This window comes from Leopardus geoffroyi, chromosome C1, assembly GCF_018350155.1.
Source record: "Leopardus geoffroyi isolate Oge1 chromosome C1, O.geoffroyi_Oge1_pat1.0, whole genome shotgun sequence".
In the NCBI taxonomy this organism is placed as follows: Eukaryota; Metazoa; Chordata; class Mammalia; order Carnivora; family Felidae; genus Leopardus; species Leopardus geoffroyi.
This window is the reverse complement of record NC_059328.1, coordinates 42,148,727-42,171,233: the sequence shown is the minus strand read 5'-3', so window position 1 is coordinate 42,171,233 and position 22,507 is coordinate 42,148,727. Positions and strand designations below refer to the sequence as shown.

Sequence of the window (22,507 nt, the reverse complement as noted above, 5' to 3'; positions counted from 1 at the left end):
TGGGCATCAACTTTTTTTCCCTTAGAAGCTCTTGAGTACTTTGAGTCTATGGGAAGGTCACAATCAGAGATCTGCAGCTACCATTAATAAAGGCTATGGAGAGACAGATGTAGATGTGGATCCCCACTACCATGGAAGAGGAATAAACCTAGCTAAACACACTTAAAAGGCCAGGCCTCTGGGCCTCTGTTTGGAAAACTGCTCTAATGTAGGATTCCACAGCCCATAATTGCCAAGTGCTAAATCCAACTTTAGCCCCTGGGGAGAAGCCTCTCCCTGTCCCAGAGGCCTTCATGAACTTCTAGTGGATTCTTGGGAGCTGTCTTAGTGCAGAGGGACTGACTCCTGTTTCCGGCTTAGCTAGGGCTTCAAGAAGATGGCAGTAACAAAGGAGTTGCCCTAGACCGATATTTTTCAAACTGAGTTGCAAAATCCATTTGATCTGTGACTAGGAGAAATTTAAATGAAAAAAAATCAAAGGGCATCACATATATCAAGGGTAAACCAAATCTTGGATTCTAATACCACTCCCACTAAAAGAAACCATGGCTGATTCCAAAGCTGAGGCAGGGTAAGCTCAAGATGAGCTGGGAGCAAGCATCTTCTTAGGCCAGAAAAGGAAATGTTAAAAAAAAAAAAAAAAATGGTGGGAGCATATAACAAGGATGTTGGAGCTAGCCTGAAGGGGTTCTCTGGACAAAGCTGAGACCATATGAGCATGAAAATAATGAATGAGAATCACTCAAAAAGTGATCCATGAGTCCATAATGAAAATTAAATGAATAGATCGAAAAGAAAGAAGGGTTTTTGCTTATAGATGACCAAGTGTAACTGCTAAAGGTAGAGGGCTAGAACTAAAAACACCATTCTATAGCCATCACAGTAAAAGATCAGACAAGAAGCATCAGTGGATGCTAAATCTAAGGGAGATTTCTGATAAAATATTTATATGATCTGAAAATGTCTCTACACATATTGGTTATTCATTCCAAGAGGAAAAACACAGTGGAGAAATTGGACCGCACTCTGACCAGGTGATCAAAATTTACCATCATCAATGAACAGAACAGATCCCACATGACCCTAGGTGTGAGGCCTTAAAAAAGGACACAGCAACTCTAAGGATTCTGGCCAAGAATGCATAAACTGATTCTAATTATGAGAAAGCAGCAAACATAAACAAGGCATTCTCTATTAAAAAATGGGGGGAGGGGGGCACCTGGGTGGCTCAGTCGGTTCAGGGTCCGACTTCAGCTCAGGTCTTGATCTAGCGGTTCATGAGTTCAAGCCCTGCATCGGGCTGTGTGCTGACAGCTTGGAGCCTGGAGCCTGCTTCAGATTCTGTGTCTCTCTCTTTCTGTCCTTTCCCCTGTCAAGCTCTGTGTCTCCCTCTCTTTCAAAAATAAATAAACATTAAAAAAATTTTTAAATGGGGTGGGGGATCCTATACTCACCAAAAATATCAATGTCACAAAGGTGAGTCAGGAAAGCTACTTGCCAAGTCTGATCCTAGGCTGGAAGCTTTACTGCAAGAGAAAAGGCTATAAAGGGCATGACTGGAGAGATGCTAGGTTCAAGTGTCCTATTAATGTTAAATTGGCTGAAATTGCAGTTACGCAGGAAGATGTCCTTATTTTTAGGAAATGAACATTATTTAGGGGTAAAGGATTATGATATATGCAACTTACTCTCAGATATCTTAAAGCAAATGTGACAAAATGTTAATATGTGAACAATAGGTGAATCTAGGTAAAGTGTACATAGGTTTTCTTATACTTGCAACTTTCCTGGAAGTTTAAATTATTTCTCAATAATTTTTTTTTAAAAAACCTCTAGTGTATAACTAAAAATGTCTTGAATATATTCTATTTTCACAGAAAGACTCAATTCAGTACCTGCCATTCACTCGGGCAGATCTTGAGTAATCCTGAACTTGGCTCTGCTATCCAAGCGACCTCATTTACACTGAGTCGCTTTTCCTTGGATAGAAGAGATAATCCGCTGGGTCTCTGATTCACTTCAGTGAATAATCTGGTAAAAAACAAATAGAAATCTAAGTGTAAATTCTACTTGAAGTCACTATGATGTAAGCGGGACAAAACCAGTGGAATTCTCCTTTTTATATCAATTCTGTACAAAAAGTGCAAGACCAATGCTTCATTTTTTATTTCCCCTCTGCCCTCCCAGCCCCATCCTTGGTGATGGTTATACCCATTTGCGCATTTCTGAGCACAAGACCGTAAGTAAATCTTAAAACAGGAGCAGAATTTTTGTCTAAACAGTAACGGAAGGGGATTAGCGGCAAGGATAGCATAACTTGTGCAGTAACAGAAGCTGCCCAGATCTTCTTGGTGGACAATGCATAGAAGACTCAGAATTATGGAACATCTGTCCCCCCAACCACCCTTTCCCACCCTGGCCCCAACCCCCACTCCCACCCCACCCCCCATTTAATAGTGTTAACAAAAGCTTAATCTTCCAGTTCTAAAGTGCAAATGATTTGGGTATGACTGCTGTTGTAACAGGTCTCAACAGACAAACAATGAAGTCCTCTGTCTATGCGATGTTTTCCAGAATATAAAAGATGAGTTCCATGACGATGGGGCCCTCACTGAGCTGGCAGGCCCCTCCATGGATCACCGGCACCAAAGCGCTGTCCAGATCATTCATGTACTGTGAGGGAAGGGGCTGGCCATTGCTCCCTGCTTGATAGCCAACCTAGAGCGCAGAAAGAAGGGGATGACAGGTTACTGGACAGAGAAGGCCTCTTGAGAGGGCTGAGGGCCAAGGAGGCTGAGCTGGAAAAGATGTCCTTTTTGGCCATGGACTAGACATACAGCAGTTAACACAAGGTTCTCCTTCTCTTCCCTGAATTGTTATTATACTGTCGTTTATTCATCCTGATCTTGACCTTGCTGCTTGGTAGCTGTGAGACTTGGGCAAGACACCTAACCTGTTAAGGCCTTAGTTTTCCAGGAAAGGGTAGAGGGTGGGGGGCAGCATAGAGAGGTATGGAATATCAGAAATACCTAAACCTTTGGTTGTGGAAATTAAAATTAAAAATATATAAGGTACAACTAACTCCCTAACAACAGGAACTGAACATTTGTTCTCTCGTCCATCTGTTCACCCACAGACCATTTTCTGAGCACCTACATACACAGCAATTCAAAGATAAATACAACAGGACCCCCGCCCTCAAAAGGCAGAAAAAATGCCTGTTCTTTAATTGTTGCATGTAAGGTAATTCTCTAACAAGGTTATCAGTATCATTTGAGAAAGGACCATGATACCTCATTTGTATTACCCTGATAGGCGTATTAGTACCACACTAGGCAAGACCTTGAGTAGAAAATACGTATGTTCATTGAGGACTAGTCAGGAAGTGGAACCAGACACATAACTTTTCACATTTTCCCTGATAGGGACACAACACTGCCTTAAAGCATGAGCAGTGGGACATGTCACAACAATCCAAAATGGAGATTAGAGTTCAAGGCCACAGGAGAGAGACACTGGAACAAGGGACCGGGCAGGGGGGTGGGGGGGTGTAGGGCAGGTGTGGACTGTTATACAGACAGCATACAGAAACATGAAGTAAGACAGGAAGGAAAGCCTGGCCACAGGAGACCCGAGCTGACGGGAAAACTATTGGGGAAACACATCAAGTCCTCACCCACTAACTGGCACAGAAATGTTAACAGAAAAACCTTAAGGAGTGAGAGGTGCGGAGGCCTAGCAGCAGAAGCCTGCTGCAGCTGGATTAAGAACAACAGGATAGGAGCGTGTGGGTGGCTCAGTTGGTTAAGCGTCTGACTTCAGCTCAGGTCATGATCTGAAAGTTGCATGAGTTCAAGCCCTGCGTCAGGCTCTGTGCTGGCAGTGCGGAGCCTGCTTGGGATTCTCTGCCCCTCTCCACTTGCGCATGTGCGCACTCTCCCTCTCTCTCTCAAACTTACAAAACAAAACAAAACAGGATATGGGACAGCTTGGAACTTGCTGTCTAAAGGTTGCAGAGCAATTCCTGAAGAGTGGAACTGGGAAGTCTCAAAGAGGAGCACTGATGCCATTCATACGGGGTGGCAAGTCCTCACACACACTTCCCCTCCTTACCCCACACTCACAAGTAAGTCCTTGGGAGACATTCAGGTGAGGAAGTCAAGATTCAAATGGTTCAGAGAGAGTCTCACTAAGCAGCACATCTAGGTACATGAGTAACGGGCAAGGTCAGAAGGCCCAGAGAATTAAGGTCTCTGGGTTGATGCAGGAAAAGTCACATGTCAGAAAATACAGACACTGCTCAAGCCCACCTTCCAAGGCTACCTAAGACTATTCTTACCTGATCTGAGTCAAGTGTCACACGTAGGCCTAGTTTAGTCATTCCATCTTCCTTCAGAAGCTTCAAGTGGGGACAGAGAGCAAGGCAAAAAGCCTTGGCAACGTGCTCAGTCAATCGGCTATGATCTGCAGGATCACTCAGGCAACTGTGCTGGTCATCGTTTTCTAGGAAAAACACCTGTTCCCCCAAACAAAAGAGACTTTAGCCTTGCGCCCAGGAGATGTGCATGAGCTCACTGTGTATGAGTACCCCAATCCCCTGCTGTGCAGAAGACCTATCTATCTCCCTGGTTTCAGCCATGGTCATAATCATATGTCCTACTCAAAACCAGAAAAGGCTTACATTTAGCACTGTGTACTTCTAAATGGTAATCCTTATACATGCACAGTCTCCTTAGGAAATGATCTTGGAATCTAAGAGGACAGCTCTTACAGATTAGGTGACCCAACCCCTTCATGTTACAGATCACTCAGAGAAGTGACTTGCTCAAGTGCACAAAAGTCCTGAGAGAAAGAGGCAAGGCCAAGCCAAGAATCTGAGTCTGCTGCCTCTCATTACAGAGTTCTGCCACAGGGCCATGCCACTGCTGAGGCAGGAACTGAGTTAGTGTCCTTGCACCAAGGTGAGGAGGCGGGAACTGAGTTAGTGTCCTTGCACCAAGTTGAGCAGAGGTGCAGAGGTGCCAGTGCAGAATCAGAAGCACAGCAAGATTGGAACCAAGAGACCCAAGTCCTAGTCACATAGAGGAGGGTTGTGAGCAAGTCCTTTGACTTCTTAATGTCCAATTATGCCTTTGTAAAATAGAAGGCACCTGTCTTGGGGCACCTGGGTGGCTCAGCCGGTTGAGCATCTGACTCCGGCTCAGGTCATGATGTCATGGTTCATGAGTTCGAGCCCTGCACTGGGCTCTCTGTGGTCAGCAAAAAAAAAACGCACTTCAGATCCTCTGTCTCCCTCTCTCTGCCCTTTACCCGCTCGTTCAATCTCTCTCTCTCAAAAATAAACATTAAAATTTTTTTTAAAAAATGAAAGCCCCATCTTCTCTGCTTATCGTAAATTATATAAAAGCATAATAGAGAAGATACAGATATGCAAAAACACCATGCTTATACATACTGCCCCCTAGCTTACTGCTCAGTAAGTGGCTTATACAAAGAATACTACAAAGGGGACATCCCTGAAGCCCACGCACTAGTGAGAGTAGCACCGTGAAATGACAAGCAGAGCTCTGCACTGGGCATCAGAAGACCTCTGGTCCCTGCTCTGCCAGGTCTCTTGGAGCCTGTTTTCTCACATTATGCAAATGAGATGGGTCACACTGCTGCCTCACTGGGTTACAGGCAAGCAAAAGGGAGGGAAAATAGGTCAAATAGTGATAAGGAGCTCCACGTGGTCCAGACTGCACTACTTAAAATGTGTCGAAGGGATAATCATTACAAAATAAGCTCCTAAGACCACTGAACTGCATATGAAAACACTGAGCCTGGTGGTATGAAGGATAAGTTACTTGGAACAACAGGTCGAGAAACGGAGAACAGTTTCTAGTCTCCTGCTCTCATAAACCAGCTATGTGAATGAACTTTGGTAAGGCATTGAACTTCTCTTGGCTTGAGTTACCTTTTGTGTAAAATGGAACAGCTAGAAGTCAGAATTTTTTTAAAAAAATTAAGACTTTTGGGCGCCTGGGTGGCTCAGTTGATTAAGTGTCTGACTTCAGCTCAGGTCATGATCTCACGATTTGTGAGTGTGAGCCCCGTAACAGGCACTCTGCTGTCAGCACAGAGTGTAATTTGGATCCTCTGTCCCCTTCTTTCTCTGCCTCTCCCCCACTTGTGCTCTCTATCTCAAAAATAAACATTTTTAAAAAATTAAGACTTTTAAAGCTGCAAGGAATTCTAGAGTTCTTAGAATTTAATGTATTATTTTTATAGAGTACAACTGAGATTCAAAAGAAATTCAGAGATCTATGACCTCCCTGTTTATTCTCAGAGAATAAACTTCCCGATTTGTCTGATATTACACACATACAGGGTCCCTGCCCTGCTCCTCTCATTCCCAGGTTAGCCTCTCATACAGATTTCAAGTAAGGCAACACATAGTGCAAAAGGGCTTAGGAGCTGGCTGGATCTGGGTTTGAAACAGGACTTTGCCATTACTTATTTGCTTTGTTCTCTTGGACAAGTTGCTGAGTATCTGAGCTTTAGTTTTCTTATTGGTGACATAAGCCTATTTTTAAACAGTATGTTATCTAAGATACTTTTAGCTGTGAGTACAGCATAACTAGCCCAGTATTCTAAAGAATAAAGCAAAGATGGTATATGCCATTCAGAGATGCATCCTTCTTGAATTCTAATGCAAACAAATCTCTAAAAGCTCATTCATAAGAAAAAAGAGACATCAGATTGCTACAGGCTGTACTTGGTGGCATTTCTTCCTGGTGAGCAGAGACAGACCAGAGGGAATTGGAGTATAGAAGGTAAACAGAGAGCTTTTCTTTCCCTATCCTCCAGAATCAGCCCACAATGTATGTCTGAGCCTAACAAAAAGTTGTGCTCAAAGAGAATCAAGAATGCCAAGTTTCATGAACCTGGGTGGCTCAGTCGGTTGAACGTCTGACTCTTGATTTCAGTTCAGGTCATGATCTCACAGCTGTGACCCACTTCAGGCTCTGCACTGAGTGTGGAGCTTGTTTGGGATTCTCTCTGTCTCTATCTCTCTCTCTATCTCTCTCTCTCTCTCTCTCTCTCCCTACCTCCTTCTGCCCTACCCCTGCTGGTGTGCGTGTACACATTCTCTCTCTCTCTCTCTCTCTCTCTCTCTCAAAAATAAGTAAGTTTTTCAGGCAAGCCTTAAAAAAAAAAAAAAAAGAATGCCAAGTTTCATTTCCTTACCTCTGTCCATCTGATGACTTTTCCATTTGATTTATACTCCGATCCATGGAATATCTTCACACTTGTTATAGACTCCATGGACTTCCCATCTATAGGACTTATAACACTACAATAGAGGCAAAGGAAAGAGATGGAAGCAGCTCCTGTAGTTAGAAGAATCACTTCTCTTATCAAGTCTTGCTACTAATTACACTGGGTGCTTTGCTGAACACATCTGAGCAACACATCACAGCAAGAAAGACACTACACAAAGATGTACATGAATAGAGCTCTCGTGGGAAGGTCCTGTGCAATGAAATAATTCGAAGAACACATATAAAAAAGGAGCCATGATTCCAGGAGCTGGTTCTTTCAATGTAAAAAAATCGTTTACTCAAACCTGCCCTCTTCTCCCAGCATTCCTTCCTGCAGTGAGTGCACGGCCACCCAGTCTTGCTCTCCCCTCTGCTCTGTCACACACGCTGCTCCAGACAACAATCACACTCACACATGTTTGCAGATCTGCCTCACAGATGGACTTCAGATGAGGGAACATGATACACTCACCTCTGTGTGCTGTATTCCCAGTTCTGACATACTGCCTGGAACATGGGAGTTTAATAAATGTCTACTGATTGAAAGAATTACTTGACCAGTACGTTAATTATGACAGTGCTGTTGTGAGCTCATGAACAAGTATTTATACTATTATCACAACAAATTCCCTTTAGTGCTAAATTATCACTCCTAGATTCCTAAACAGAAAGGTCATTTTTTATAGTCATTTCCTCTCCAAAATATAGCAAGTATAAACAGGTGGAGATTGACACTCATTCTGATGAGGATTCAAAATAATTGTCACAAAGACTCTAAACTCTTCCTAACAAGATTCAAATCTGTGTGTTTTCTAATCTCCATGTAAAAAGATCAAGTTGAACTTAAACTTCAATATCAAGGATTTACTTCATTCACTTGAATTAAAATTATTTAAACAACACTGAATTTAATTTCTAACTCATGACATGATGTCAAAAAGGGCCACTCTTAGTTGATTAGTATTCTTTTAGAGAGGATACCCAGACACTGAGGGACAAGCTGGAAAATATTCAATTTATACACTACAAACTAAACCCCTGAATTTGACAGTCCTCCCTAACTAGTTCTTGTCCTGTTTTCTAAGATGCTGCCACTGGCACTTGTAGGAAGGGGCAACCTGCTTGTTATCAGTTACAGATACCTATGGCATCAGATTTTCAGGTAATCAGTTTTTTCGTCCTGATAACCATGTTCATTTCCAACTAAACACAAATTGATTTCGAAATTAAGATTTCCAATGAAGTATGGGAAGATAGAGGACTATTTGTAAAATAGGCAAATATACTCACCGATTTTTGTTTAATAACAAAAGCTTTAAAAGATTCTTTAAAAATCGGGTGTGCCATGTTGTCTGTGCCCTCAATCTGCCTTTGCTCCTGCTATTCCCTCAGACTGGAATGCCCACTCTGCCACAGCTATGTGGCAAATACCTACTCATCTTACCAGATTCAGATCAATCAGCGGCCATTTCTCTATGCAGGTCTTCTTGAATACCCTACCACCTCTACCAAGCTTCCTCTTTTCTTTTTTATCTTCACTGTGTTCCTGCAGAGTTTTCTATGAGCATCTTCCATACTTTGATGCACTTATTTGTAACTATCTTCAAAATAAGACTGAACCACTTATCAGCAGGGAGTGTGTGGAATTCATTTTTGTATTTCTAGAGACCTACACATAGAATTATTGCCTGAAGGAAGGAATGAAAAAGGGATGGATGAATGGATAAAAGAAAGCTTAATACAATGATGTATAATATAGTCATTTTTTTTAAGCACCTACTAGATGCCTCACAGTGTTTTAGGTTCTGGTGATATAGCTATAAATAAACCAGATAAAAATCCCTGCCCTTATGAAGTTTATAGTCCAGGAGCAATATAATAAGTAAAAGTATATTTTATGTTAGAGAATTGTAAGTTCTCTTGAGAAATATAATGCAAGGAAGGGGGATAGGAAGTACCGGGGGTGGGAGAGAAGAAATATGTATGGGAGGGTTTTAATTTAGATAGGTTGGCCAAGGGAAGGCCTTACTGAGAAAACACATTTTAGAAAAAACTCGAAGGTAGTGAGGGGGTGACTCATTTGGCTATCTTGTATCGAAGACCAGAGTACAAGGTGAAAGAATAGTAAGAGCAAACGCCAGAGGGCAGAAGTAGAGTTGACGTGTTCAGGCAAGAAGGCAGGTGTTGCTTCTGTGAAGTAAAAGGGTGGACAGGTTGTGTGAGGCCTTAGACACTTTGGCTTTTATGCAGAATGATACCGGAAGCTAATGGTGGGTTCTGAGCAGAGAAGTGACATTACTCTGGCTGCTGTACTGGAAACAGATTAGGTTAGGGGGCAGGAGGAGGTCAAGACTAGAAACAAGCAAGCCACTTCAAAGGCTCCTACAATAATCCAGACCAAATGATGGTGGCCTGAACCAGGATGGTGGCAGTAGAGGTAGTGAGAAGTAGTACGATTCTGGACATATGCTGAAGTAAAATGTAACAGGATATATCAAATATATACTATAAAATATAACAATGCCAGGATTTACTGTTGAGTTAGGTACAGGGTGTGAGAGAAAAAGAAGTGTCAAAGGTGACTCCAAAGTGTTGGCTTGAGCCCTCAGAGTAGAGCGGGCCTGTAATGGGAAAGAGCGCAGGACTGGAAGCCCCAGGAGGTGGTTTTAGGTCCCAGCCCCGCCACTTCCTTGCTTTGTGGAGTCATTTAGCCTTTTGGTGCTTGTTTACTCATCTATAATATGGGGAAAACAAGGCTAGTTATTATAGCAAATGAAACAATGTTGGCAAAAGGGCTTTCTTTATAAAACCAGAAAGGGCTTCGGTATTACTATTATCTCAATAACTTTAGAGGCCTGTTTTGTTTCATCAATTCCTTCCCTCCTCCCCTCTTCAAAAACAGGCAGAGAAACTCCTTCAGAAACTAAGCCAAGAAACTAGAAATTTAAAATTTTATCTTATATATACACAACAGTCCTTTCTCTTTGGGCGTTCAGTAAAGTTATAAATACCAGTGTAGACAAAGCCCAGAGCCCAGACCATAACTAAATGCCCCAAGGGGGAAAGGGAGGAAACATTTACCCTTTGTTGACGTTCTTGTCATCATCCACCCACTGGATGTAAATGTGCTCCTGGGGGTCCTCGGCATCTGCCTTGCCACAGGTGACGGTGAAGTCCTTCATCTCTCGCAGTGCCTGCCTCAAAGCATCCATGTTCTCTGCTGTGATCTGGACCATAACGCCATCTGAGAATCAGCACCAAGATAATACAGATGGAAACAACGCAAAGCCAGGGAGGGGGCAGATGAATCACAGTGCCTGGCAGCTAGCAAATCCCTCTAGGATTATATGTAAAACTTTGCTCTGCTCTCTAAAGCTGACAGATAGAAAGAGGTTTTGTTCTTTGAGCTGAACTTCTTACTTTTCAAAGTGCTATGAGAAGCAAATGCCAAGATCGCTTCTGCCTAAAACACTTGCCTGCCGATTTCACTTCAGACACAGCTGAGTTCTCCTGAGACAGATCAAGGGGAGATTTACACATGGTCACATCCCTCTTTTGGACTGACAGAACATTTTGTTCCTGTTCTCACTCTTGCATTTATCATGCTCTAACCATATTTCTGTGTTTGCACCTCTGTCTCTCTCACCTCACTATGATTTCCTGGCATACAGTAAATGCCCAGGAAATGTTTGTTAAATAAATCACTGAATAAACAACAGTGGTGCGAGAAGCGATAAATCCATGTATTGGCTAGCAACAGGGGAAACCTACCACATGTGCTTCACATGGGCCACCATGTAGCCAACACATGGTAACTATTTGGGGGCTGCTACCTACCCAAGTCAAAGGCAGACACCGAAATTCAGTGTGAAAGTTGTCACATGTGGAGCAACTGCCCTGCTTCACTGACACAAAATTTTGTCAACCAAGATAATTTCTAAAAAGCTTCATAAAAATATCCTAGCAGCTAATTGCTCAACTGACACACAGAGTGAAATACAAGAACTAAAAATTTCCTAATCCAAAGATATAGACGTAACTTTTAAACACATCACATTTGTAAGGATCTGTGTCCATTCAAATGTTCATTTCCACAACATTTAAAAGGTGTTTTTTAATCATCTTGTCAAGACACATTTTGAACGTAGTCAATACTTGATCACATAGGTATTAATTAGTCACTTAAGACCAAATGATTATTTAACTCCTAGATTTCTTAACTTTTTAACAGCATGCTTCTACTTGCTGGTCAAAGTTGTGAAATTTAGTTGTAAAATAGTAATGTACTTTGCTCTTCACTTGCTTTTTTATTAAGCTTACCAGTAAAGGAAGTCAAAGCCAGTATCTATTAACATATGTAAGATGGTCTATGCATTTCAGTTAACACACTGGACTCCACCCCCAGGAAGGACTGCTCTTAGGGGCTGGAGTTAGGCTACTTCGGGAATGAAAACATGTCTTATGTGGCAGAATGTCCTTTCCAAAAGTGACCACAATATCTCCGACCTCACGTGCTTTCTCACAATGCTTCCCAATTCCCCATTAAGAAATGGAGTCTAATTCTTCTCACCTTGAATCTGGGAAGGTTTATGACTATTTCCAACACTAGAGTATGGCGGAAGTGATACGGTGTGATTTCCAAGACTGGGTCATAAGAAGCAACATGGCTTCTGCCCTTTGCTAGACGTGTGGCTGGAGTTAGAAGTCCAGCTACCCCCAAGGCTGCCATGGCATGCTAAGAGTCAAAGTGTGAGTACTCCAGTCACCACTCCTAGTCTTTAAGTCATCCCACGGCCCTAGACATGGGAATAAATAAACCTTCAGACAGTTCTAGCTCCCAGCCATCAAGTCATCCTAACCAAGGCCCTGGACATATAGTCAAGCCGTCCCTGCATTACCCTGTCAAGATTTCTGACCCAGAGCAATCGGTGAGCATGGTAAAATAATTGTTTCAAGCCATTAAGATCTGGGTTAATTTGTTATGCAACAAGAGTAACCAGATCAAAATATAGGAAGAATCAACTGATAAAGAAAATACACAGTATGCTCATCAGCCTTTCATTAACTCTCATTTAATAAGCTTTTTTCAGGATATGTGTCATGTCTAATCTAATTATAGGAAACCAGCAGCAAGCACATACCATTCTGCACCCCAAATAATGAATGAATGCACATTCCTGTGAGTTAAGCCAGACTGAACTTCATCTACATGTTTACAGATATGAGCCCAGTGATATATTTGAACTCAGACTATGTCCCCTTGGGTACCCTCTCCCAGAGCTCTGAAAGGCCATCTCTTAATTTTTCTGTCACTGTCCCATGAGATCTGTACCACTTACTTCCTTCTTTAGAGACCTAAGTACCTATATGACAGTATTAATTAGCTGAAGAGTAAGATGCTATTGGATACATAATAGGAGTAAGAAGTCTACTGTAAAAGTGTTATGGTTTCACTTAACATCCCTTGTTTTTTATTTTTTTTTAAACTTTTATTATTATTGTTATTTTTTATGTAAGCTCTATGCCCAACATGGGGCTTGAACTTACGACTGGAGATCAAGAGTCGCATCCTCTACCAACTGAGCCAGCCAGGTATCCCAACATCCCTTGCTTTTTAAGTTGTATAATTAGGCCTGAACTAAACACAGGCAATAAATAACTTATTCTTTACCTTCCACAATACTGGACTTGGCAAGATATCCGGAAGAAGATTTCAGAGCACCACTGAACACAAAGAAACTGGCACCAGTCACTAAAATAGTAATATAAATAGTTTAGTTAAGATAGGCCCTGAGATCAAAAGACTCAGAACAATACTGAAATATTTGGTAGTTGGTAACCCCAACCATCATCATACAGAAAACAAAAAACAACGACTCTATACACCACAATATACAAGTAACCAGTAATTCTGATGCTTTGGGAATGAAGTTTTTAAGATACACTCCCCATTTCGTTTTCCTCTCCCTCCAATCAAGAATTAAAGAATCTTACAAGCAAAGGAATCTTAGTGGTCCAGTCTAGGGCTCGGCAAACTACAGCCTGTTTGGCCTGCAGCCTGTTTTTGAAAATAAAATTTTATTGGAACACAGCCATTTCTACTCACTTACATATTGTCTATGGCAGTTTTTGAAGTATATCAGAGTTGAGTAATTGGGGACAAAGACCACAGGCTTGCAATACCTAATATATCACCTAGCCATTCACAGAAAAGTGATGGCTGATCTAATACCTTTATTTTTCAGATAAAATATATTTTGAAGATAGAGATATGGTTGGCAACCATTTTATTTATGAGTGGATTTCTTTTAAAAAAATATAATAAATAAATAAATACCTATTGAAAGACCAACACATTACCATTACCTCTTCATGAAAAAAAGAATATTTACATTTAGCTTTAAGAAAATTTCACTATGCTCCTCCATATCATTTTTTAAGATTTAAAAAAAATTATTTACGTATTTATTTACTTGGAGAGAGTACGCATATACAAGCAGGGGAGAGGGAAGGAGGGAGGGAAGGAGGGAGGGAAGGAGAGAGAGAACCCTAAGCAGGCAGAGCTCAATGTGGGGCCTGATTCCATGATACTGGGATCATGACCTGAGTTGAAATCAAGAGTTGGACGCTTAAGTTGACTGTGCCACCCAGATGCCCCAAGATTTTATCTTTTGTTTTATAGTAATCTCCACACCCAACGTGGGGCTCGAACTTAGAACCCCAAGATCAAGAGCTGCATAGCTCCACCAACTGAGCCAGGCAGGAGCCTCTATGTTCCTCCACATCTTAAATTGGACTAAGCTAATCCACCTTTCTGCCCATTGGCCCTGCAATATCTCTAACAGGTAAACATCCAGGCTTTGTCAAAGATTTCTAGTGACAAGGAGCCCACAATGGCACTAGGCAGCCCCTTCTACTTCTGGATAACTCTCAGCCTTACAGAATGTGCTCTCAAACTGAGTCCAGACCTAGATCCTTTTAACTCTCACCCAGTAGTGCTGGTTCTAGCCTTTTGTAGCTATAGAGAATAAGCTGGATGTTATTTCCACACACTGGAAAACCTTAAAAATAGAGACAGCTATTTTTCACCCTCTGCCAATCTATACTTTTCCAGATTACATATTCATACTATATTCAAAAGGTCTTCTTTTGACCTAGCTTCCAGATTTTTCACAGGTCTTGAACCATCCTTAGAAGAACCTGCAGTTTTATCAATGGATATCATCAATTACATTAATGATATCCAGAACTTATTTCAAATATTCCAGGTGTGATCTAACAGAGAGCACTGTGGATTTATCACCTACCTTATTTTGGATATATGTTGAATATACATGTGACAAAGACCTTTTATGCTTCTACTAAACAATTGATTTATAAAATATATTGGACAGTGACCTATGTCACTGTCAACTAGAGAAGTGTTTCATAAGGCATACTAAAGAAAGTTAGTTATGGAAGATATTCTGAGGAAAAACCAGATTCATGGTCAACTAAATTTGCAAAGGGCCAGGCACTATCTTCCTTTTGGAAAAACGCAAATCATATCACCTTGTTAAAGGCTCTGAAAAGTCCTATAGTGAAGAAATCTGTTTAAACTTGTAACCCAGGAGTATCAGTTAAATGTACTAATAAGCAAGACTTTCATTTATGTGAGTACTTTTTAACACCCTAGAACCTGATAAGACATCTTAAGAAATGCCACCTTAAACAGTGCTTCTTATATTTCAATGTGCATTTAACACAGGGACCTTATTAAAATGCAAATTGTAATTTAGCAGATCTTGGGTACAGATCCTTCATTTCTAACAATCTCCTAAGTGATGAGCCCACATTATGAGTGCCACTGAACCAAGAAGCCTTCTTTCAGAGTTCAGTCAACCTATTAATTAACATTCTTTAGATATGGTCATCCAACAAGTTTCAAACCTACCTAAGTATATTCTCACTAAGGGGCCTAGTCTTCCTACTTTCAAATACCAGTTCTGGCCATGACAATATCCCAATACAGAATTTTCAACATGTTCTCCTCAATAATAGAGATTCCATGTGCAACTTTGAGTCTGGCTATTTGGGGGGGTCAACATAATCTTGGAAAATAAGGATGGAGAGGTTAAATTCATCAAAGTGAATTTAAAAATTCACCTCGCTAGAAAGTGAGAGTTATGGGGCTGAGATATCCAACTTCCCATGTCCAGTACAACTTTATATTCTTACCATGTCAATCACCTCAAATACTCACCCTTTCTGGGCTGATTGTGAATACTGATAGCCTGGGTCTGATAGTTTCCATCATCATTCTGTACACACACCAGATGAGAGTCTGCCTTCTCATTGAAGCAGGCACCTCCTGCCAGGACATGTTCATTGGACTTGTTCATGGCTTTCATCATCTGTAATCAAATGCAAGAAGATTAACTTTCTTATTCTGCCAAAAATGGGCACTTTTGGGGGTCTCACACAGCACAACTCCTTTACCTTCTCAAAGGCAAAAAAAACCAATATTATTATCTATTAAAGTGACAAAGAGGCTACTAAATAATGAAAACAAAGTGAACATCAGTCACCATTAATAAAAAAAATCGGGGCACCTGAGTGGCTCGGCTGAGCGTCCGACTTTGCTCAGGTCATGATCTCGCGGCCAGGGAGTTCGAGCCCCGCGTCGGGCTCTGTGCTGACAGCTCAGAGCCTGGAGCCTGTTTCAGATTCTGTGTCTCCCTCTCTCTCTGACCCTCCCCCGTTCATACTCTGTCTGTCTCAAAAATAAATAAACGTTAAAAAAAATTTTTTTTTTAAATAAAAAATTTTAAAAAATCAACATATAGGAGCACTTGGGTGGCTCAGTCAGTTAAGCATCTGATTTTGGCTTAGGTCATGATCTCATGGTTCATGGATTTGAGCCCCACGTCAGGCTCTGTGCTGACAGTTCAGGGACAGGAGCCTGCTTTGGATTCTGTGTCTCCCTCTCTCTCTCCCCCTCCCCACTCCTCATGCTCTGTCTCTCTCAAAAATAAATAAACATTGAAAAAAAAAAGAAATCAACATATACAAAAATTCTCTTTACACTTTATAGGTGATTTATATTATAACCTAAATAAGCACAAGACATATTTGCATTCATTTTTTTTTTTTTGGTCCTTTTGTTGCTGTACTGAACTCAAGTAACATTAGTTTAGTTAATTACAGTAATTCCTCCTACCCACTAGATTCTCTGAGGACATATTCACTGAAATTCTAAGTCAAAAGAATGTCCCATATGTAAGTGCATCTGCCTTATTTTTTCATATTTGCACAAAGGAGTGAGGGTTTTCCTCTAGAAATATACTCCATTGTGTCTTAGTTTTACTAACTTGTTTGAAATCTTCTAAGAAATCACTAATATGCTGCTTTGTTCTTTTTTTTTTCAAGTTTTTGTTTAAATTCCAGTTTGTTAATATATAGTGTAATATTAGTTTCAGGAGAATTTAGTGATTTATCACTACAGATAACATCCAGTGCTCATCACAACTGCCATCCTTAATGCCCATCACCCATCTAGTCCATCCTCTTCCCACCTCCCTCCATCAATCCTCAGTTTGTTCTCTATTGTTAAGAGTCTGTTTTATGGTTTGCCTCTTTCTTTTCCCCCCTCTGTTCATCTGTTTTGTTTTTTAAATTCCACATATATGTGAAATCATATGGTATTTGTCTTTCTCTGACTTATTTTGCTTAGTATAATATTTTCCAGCTCCATCCCACATTATTGCAAATGGCACATTTCATTCTTTTCTTGATGGCTGAATAATATTCCATCACACACACACACACACACACACACACACACACACACACACACACACTCTCACACCTTCTTTATCCATTCATCAGTTGATGGATGTTTGGGCTCTTTCCATAATGTGGCTATGTGTCCCTTCAAATCAGTATTTTTGTATCCTCTGGGTAAATACCTAGTAGCGTAATTGCTGGGTCATAGGGTAGTTCTATTTTTAATTTTTTTGAGAAACTTCCATACTGTTTTCCAGAGTGGCTGCACCAGTTTGCATTCCCACCAACATGGCTGTACCAGTTTGCATTCCCACCAACAGTGCAAGAGGTTCCCCTTTCTTCTCATCCTTACCAACACCTGTTGTCTCCTGTTAGCCATTCTGAAAAATGTGAGGTAGAATCTCATCATGGTTTTGATTTCTATTTCCCTGATGATGAGTGTTGTCGAGCATCTTTTCATGTGTCTATTAGTCTTCTGGATGTCTTCTTTGGAAAAATGTCTTTTCATGTCCTCTGTCCATTTCTTAACTGGATTATTTGTTTTTTGGGTGTTGAGTTTAAGTTCTTTATAGACTTTGGACACCAACCCTTTACCAACTATGTCATTTGCAAATATCTTCTCCCATTCCAAAGGTTGCCTTTTAGTTTTATTGACTGTTTCCTTCACTATGCAGAAACTTTTTATCTTGATGAGGTCCCAATAGTTCATTTTTCTTTTGTTTTCCTTGCCTCCAGCAAAGTGTCTAGTAAGAAATTGCTCTAGCCAATGTCAAAGAGATTGCTGCCTGTATTCTCCTCTAGCATTTTGATGGTTTCCTGTCTCACCTCCAGGTCTTTCATCCATTTTGAATTTATTTTTCTGTATGGTGTAAGTAAGTGGTCCAGTTTCATTCTGCACATTGCTGTCCAGTTTTTCCAATGCCGTTTGTTGAAGAGACTGTCTTTTTTTCCACAGCTAATGTAATCCTCCCTGGGGAAAAACTGAGAGCTTTCCCTCTATGGTCAGGAACAAGACTGGGATGTTCACTATTTAACATAGTAACGGAAGTCCTAGCCTCAGCAATTAGACAAAAAGAAATAAAAGGCATCCAAATCGGCAAAGAAGTCAAACTTTCATTATTTGCAGATGATATGATTTTCTATGAAGAAAACCCAAAGACTCCACCAAAAAAATTGCTAGAGCTGATACAGGAAATCAGTCAAGTCGCAGGATATAAAATCAACATACAAAAATCTGTTGCATTTCTATACATCAATAATGAAGCAGCAGAAAGAGAAATCAAGGAATTGATCCCATTTACAACTGTACCAAAAACCATAAGATACCTAGGACTAAACCTACCCAAAGAGGCAAAAGATCTGTACTCTGAAAACCATAGAACACTAATGAAAGAAACCGAAGAGGACACAAAGAAATGGGAACACATTCCATGTTCATGGATAGGAAGAACAAATATTGTTTAAATGTCTATGCTACCCAAAACAACCTACATAATTAATGAAATTCCTATCAAAATAACATCATCATTTTTCACAGAGCTAGAACAAACAATCCTAAAATTTCTATAGAACCAGGAAAGATCCCGAATAGCCAAAGTCATCCTGAAAAAGAAAAGCAAAGCTGGAGGCATCATGATTCCAAACTTAAAGCTATATTACAAAGCTGTGGTAATCAATCCAGTATGATACTGGTACAAAAAAAGACACATAGATCAATGGAACAGAACAGAAAACCCAGAAATGGCTCCACAACTCTATGGTCAACTAATCTTCAATAAAGCAAGAAAGAAAATCCATTGGAAAAAGGACAGTCTTTTTAACAAATGCTTTGTTCTGATCACAAGATTTAAGATAGTAATTCTGCACCTAACCTGAAAAAACTCACAGGCCACCATTTTGTATATAGTAAACAAATCTGAACTTAACATTATCTTGGTGCTAAACTCTGGCTTCTGGTTGAAATAGGATAGCGATAATTTGTTTTTTAGTTCCCTTTTTTCCTTCATGCCATGCCATTTGTCCGCCTTTGCAGTCCAATCCTTTAATGGCTTTAATCTTTCAAGAATCTAGTCCAAAACTTTTGTTTTACTCCCCGCTTCCTCTTACATTACAAACTGCAGTACTAAGTGTGAAAAATACCAGATGAGTGTTCTGATACCTTTTTATATTCTTGTATCATTACACTCAAAACAAAATAATGTGAGATGAAATTCACATACATAAAATTAACCATTTCAAAGTTGAACAATTCAGGGCCATTTAATACATTCACAATGGTGTGCAACAGTAACCTTTATCTAGTTCCAAAACATTTCAATCACTCCAAAGTAAAAACGTTCCTCTAACCTGTTTCTCCCAATCCTAACCACCAACCTGCATTCTCTGTGCATTTATCCTGGACATTTTACACAAACGGGTCCATATAATATATGACCATCATGTCTGGCTTCTTTCACTTTTTAATTTTTTTTTTAACATTTATTTATTTTTGAGAAAGAGAGCAAGCAGGGAAGGGGCAGAGAGATGGGAGACACAGAATCTGAAGCAAGCTCCAGGCTCTGAACTGTCAGCATAGAACCTGACGCAGGGTTCGAATTCATGGAATGTGAGATGGTGACCTGAGCTGAGGTCGGATGCTTAACCGACTGAGCCACCCAGGCGCCCCTGGCTTCTTTCACTTTAACATAATGTTTTAGAAGCTCATCCATGGTGTAGCATGTATCGTACTTCACTTCATTTTATGGCCAAATAACATTCCATTGTGTATGTATATACACACACACCACAATTTGTTTATCCATCCAACCAGGGACATTTGGGCTATAACCACCTTATGGCTACTGTAAATAGTACTAAATGTATATTTACAGTATATATACATACTGTATACACACAGTATATAAATGTATGTGTACATATACTTGTGTAACTGTTTTCAATTCTTTGGAATTGCGGGGTCATACAGTAATTCTATGTCTAACTTTCTGAGGAGCTGCCAAACTTTTTCATAGTGGATGAACCATTTTCCACCAGCAACACAAAAGGGTCCCAATTTCTCTACATCCTTGCTGGCGCTTGTTATTTTCTGTTGTTGTTTTATAGCCATCCTAGTAGGTGTGAAGCAGTGCTTCACTCTGGTTTTGATTTGCATTTCCCTAATGACTAATGATGTTAAGCATCTTTTTATTTGCTTGTTGGCCATCTGAATATCTTTTTTGGAGAAATGTCTATTCAAGTCCTATGCCTATTTTTAAAAGATATACAGTGTTTTATTAGTTTCAGATGTACAATTTAGTGATTCAACAATTCCGTACATCACCCAGTGCTCATCACAACAAGTGTTCTCCTTAATCCCCACCACCTATGTAACCCATGCGTCCATCCTCATCCCCTCTGGTAACCATCAGTTTGTTCTCCATAGTTAAGGGTCTGTTTCTTTCTTTTTTTTTTTTTTAATGTTTTATTTATTTTTGAGACAGATGGAGACAGAGCATGAGCAGGGGAGGGGCAAAGAGAGAGGGAGACACAGAATCCGAAGCAGGCTCCAGGCTCTGAGCTGTCAGCACAGAGCCCAACGCGGGGCTCAAACTCACAAACTGCGAGATCATGACCTGAGCCAAAGTCGGACGCTTAACCGACTGAGCCACCCAGGCGCCCCATAGTTAAGGGTCTGTTTCTTGATTTGTTTCTTTTTTTCCCCCTTGCTCATTTGTTTTGTTTCTTAAATTCCACATGAGTGAAATCACACTGCATTTGTCTTTCTCTGACTTATTTTGCTTAGCATTGTATTCTCTAGCTCCATCCATGTCCTTGCAAATGACAAGATTTCATTCGTTTTTATGGATGAGAAATATTCCATTGTAGTATATATATCATCAGTCGATAGACATTTGGACTCTTTCCATAATTTGGCTATTGTAAATAATGCTGCTATAAACATAGGGTGCATGTATCCCTTTGAATTCATGTTTTTTTATTTGGGTAAATACCCAGTAGTGCAATTGCGGGACCATAGGGTAGTTCTATTTTTAACTTTTTAGGAACCTCCACACTGTTTTCCACAGTGGCTGTTATTCTAACAGGTATGAGGTATGAGGTAACAGGTATGAGATAATCCTTCACTGTAGTTTTGATTTGCATTTCCCTGATGGTAAGTGATGAAGAGCTTTACATGCGTCTGTTGGCCATCTATATGTGTTATTTGGAGAAACGTCTGTTCATGTCTTCAGCCCATTTTTAATTGGATTGTTTCTTGGGTGTTGAGTTTTACAAGTTCTTTGTATATTTTGGATTCTAACTCTTTATCAGATATGTCATTTGCAAATATCTTCTCCAATTTTGTAGGCTGCCTTTTAGTTTTGTTGTTTCCTTTGTTGTACAGAAGCTTTTTATTTTGATGTAGTCTCAATAGTTTATTTTTGCTTTTTGCTTCTCTTGCCTCAGGAAACATATCTAGAAAAAAAAGTTGCCCTTTGCCTTTTTTAATGGGATTGTCTTTTGTTGCTGAGTTAAAAGACTTCTTTATATATTCTCTACATATCAGACCCTTGTCAGATACATGATTTACAAATATTTTCTCCCATGTGTAGGTTTTCACTTTCATGTTAATGTCCTTCAATACACAAAAGATTTTAATTTTTATTAAGTCCAATCTATTTTTTTTGTTGTGTGTACTATTGGTATATTATTTATTGCTAAATCCAATGTCATGAAAAATTACCCTCATGTTTTTATCAAAGAGCTCCATGGTTTTAGCTCTTATATTTAGGTCACTGATCCACTTTGAGTTAAATTTTGTACACAGTGTGAAGTAGAGGTACACGTTCATTCTTTTATATGTGGAAATCCAGTTGTCCTAGAACCATTTGCTAAAGGCTATTCTTTCACCATTAAATGGTCTTGGCACCTTTGTCAAAATCAACTGGCCATAAGTGTACAGATTTATTTCTAGATTCTTAAGTCTACATTATTTTGATTACTACAGCCCTGCAGATTTTGAAATTGGAAGGGTAACTACTACAATTTTGTTCTTACACAAGATTATTTTGGCTTTGGAGCCCCTTGCAATTCCAAAAGAATTTGAGTACTGGCTTTTTCTTTTCTGGGAAAAAAAAAAAAAAAAAAAAGCCATGAGTATTTTGATAGGGCTTGCATGGGATCTGTAGAACCACTTTGAATAATACTGACATCTTAACAATATTAAGTCTTCTAATCCATGAACATGAGATGTCTTCCCATTAATTTAGGTTTTCTTCAATTTCTGTCAGAAATGTTTTATACTTTTCAAAGTATAAGTCTTTTACTGCCTTGGTTAAATTTATTCCTAGATCTATACCAATACAATTCTAAGATATCATCATCTCATCACTTTGTTATGTTTATAACTCTTGCAAAATTTAGTGTTTTAATACATTATTATATCACCAGAGGCATCCAAT

General features: G+C 39.9%; 1 protein-coding gene across 4 annotated transcripts in view; it reads right to left on the bottom strand.

Moving 5' to 3' along the window:
• Nucleotides 1-2,142: 2,142 nt before the first annotated feature.
• ZFYVE9 (zinc finger FYVE-type containing 9) overlaps nt 2,143-22,507 on the bottom strand; it is a 214,777-nt gene continuing 194,412 nt past the window's right edge. For 3 of the 4 annotated variants that reach the window (XM_045477396.1, XM_045477398.1, XM_045477400.1), the window contains 6 exons: nt 15,547-15,697; nt 12,976-13,056; nt 10,386-10,548; nt 7,231-7,336; nt 4,340-4,516; nt 2,143-2,718 (listed from right to left, as the gene is read on the bottom strand). In XM_045477396.1, the coding sequence (XP_045333352.1) occupies nt 2,557-2,718; nt 4,340-4,516; nt 7,231-7,336; nt 10,386-10,548; nt 12,976-13,056; nt 15,547-15,697 (840 nt within the window). In that variant the 3' untranslated portion in view covers nt 2,143-2,556. The remainder of the gene's footprint in view (nt 2,719-4,339; nt 4,517-7,230; nt 7,337-10,385; nt 10,549-12,975; nt 13,057-15,546; nt 15,698-22,507) is intronic. The other variant, XM_045477397.1, reaches the window with a different exon arrangement.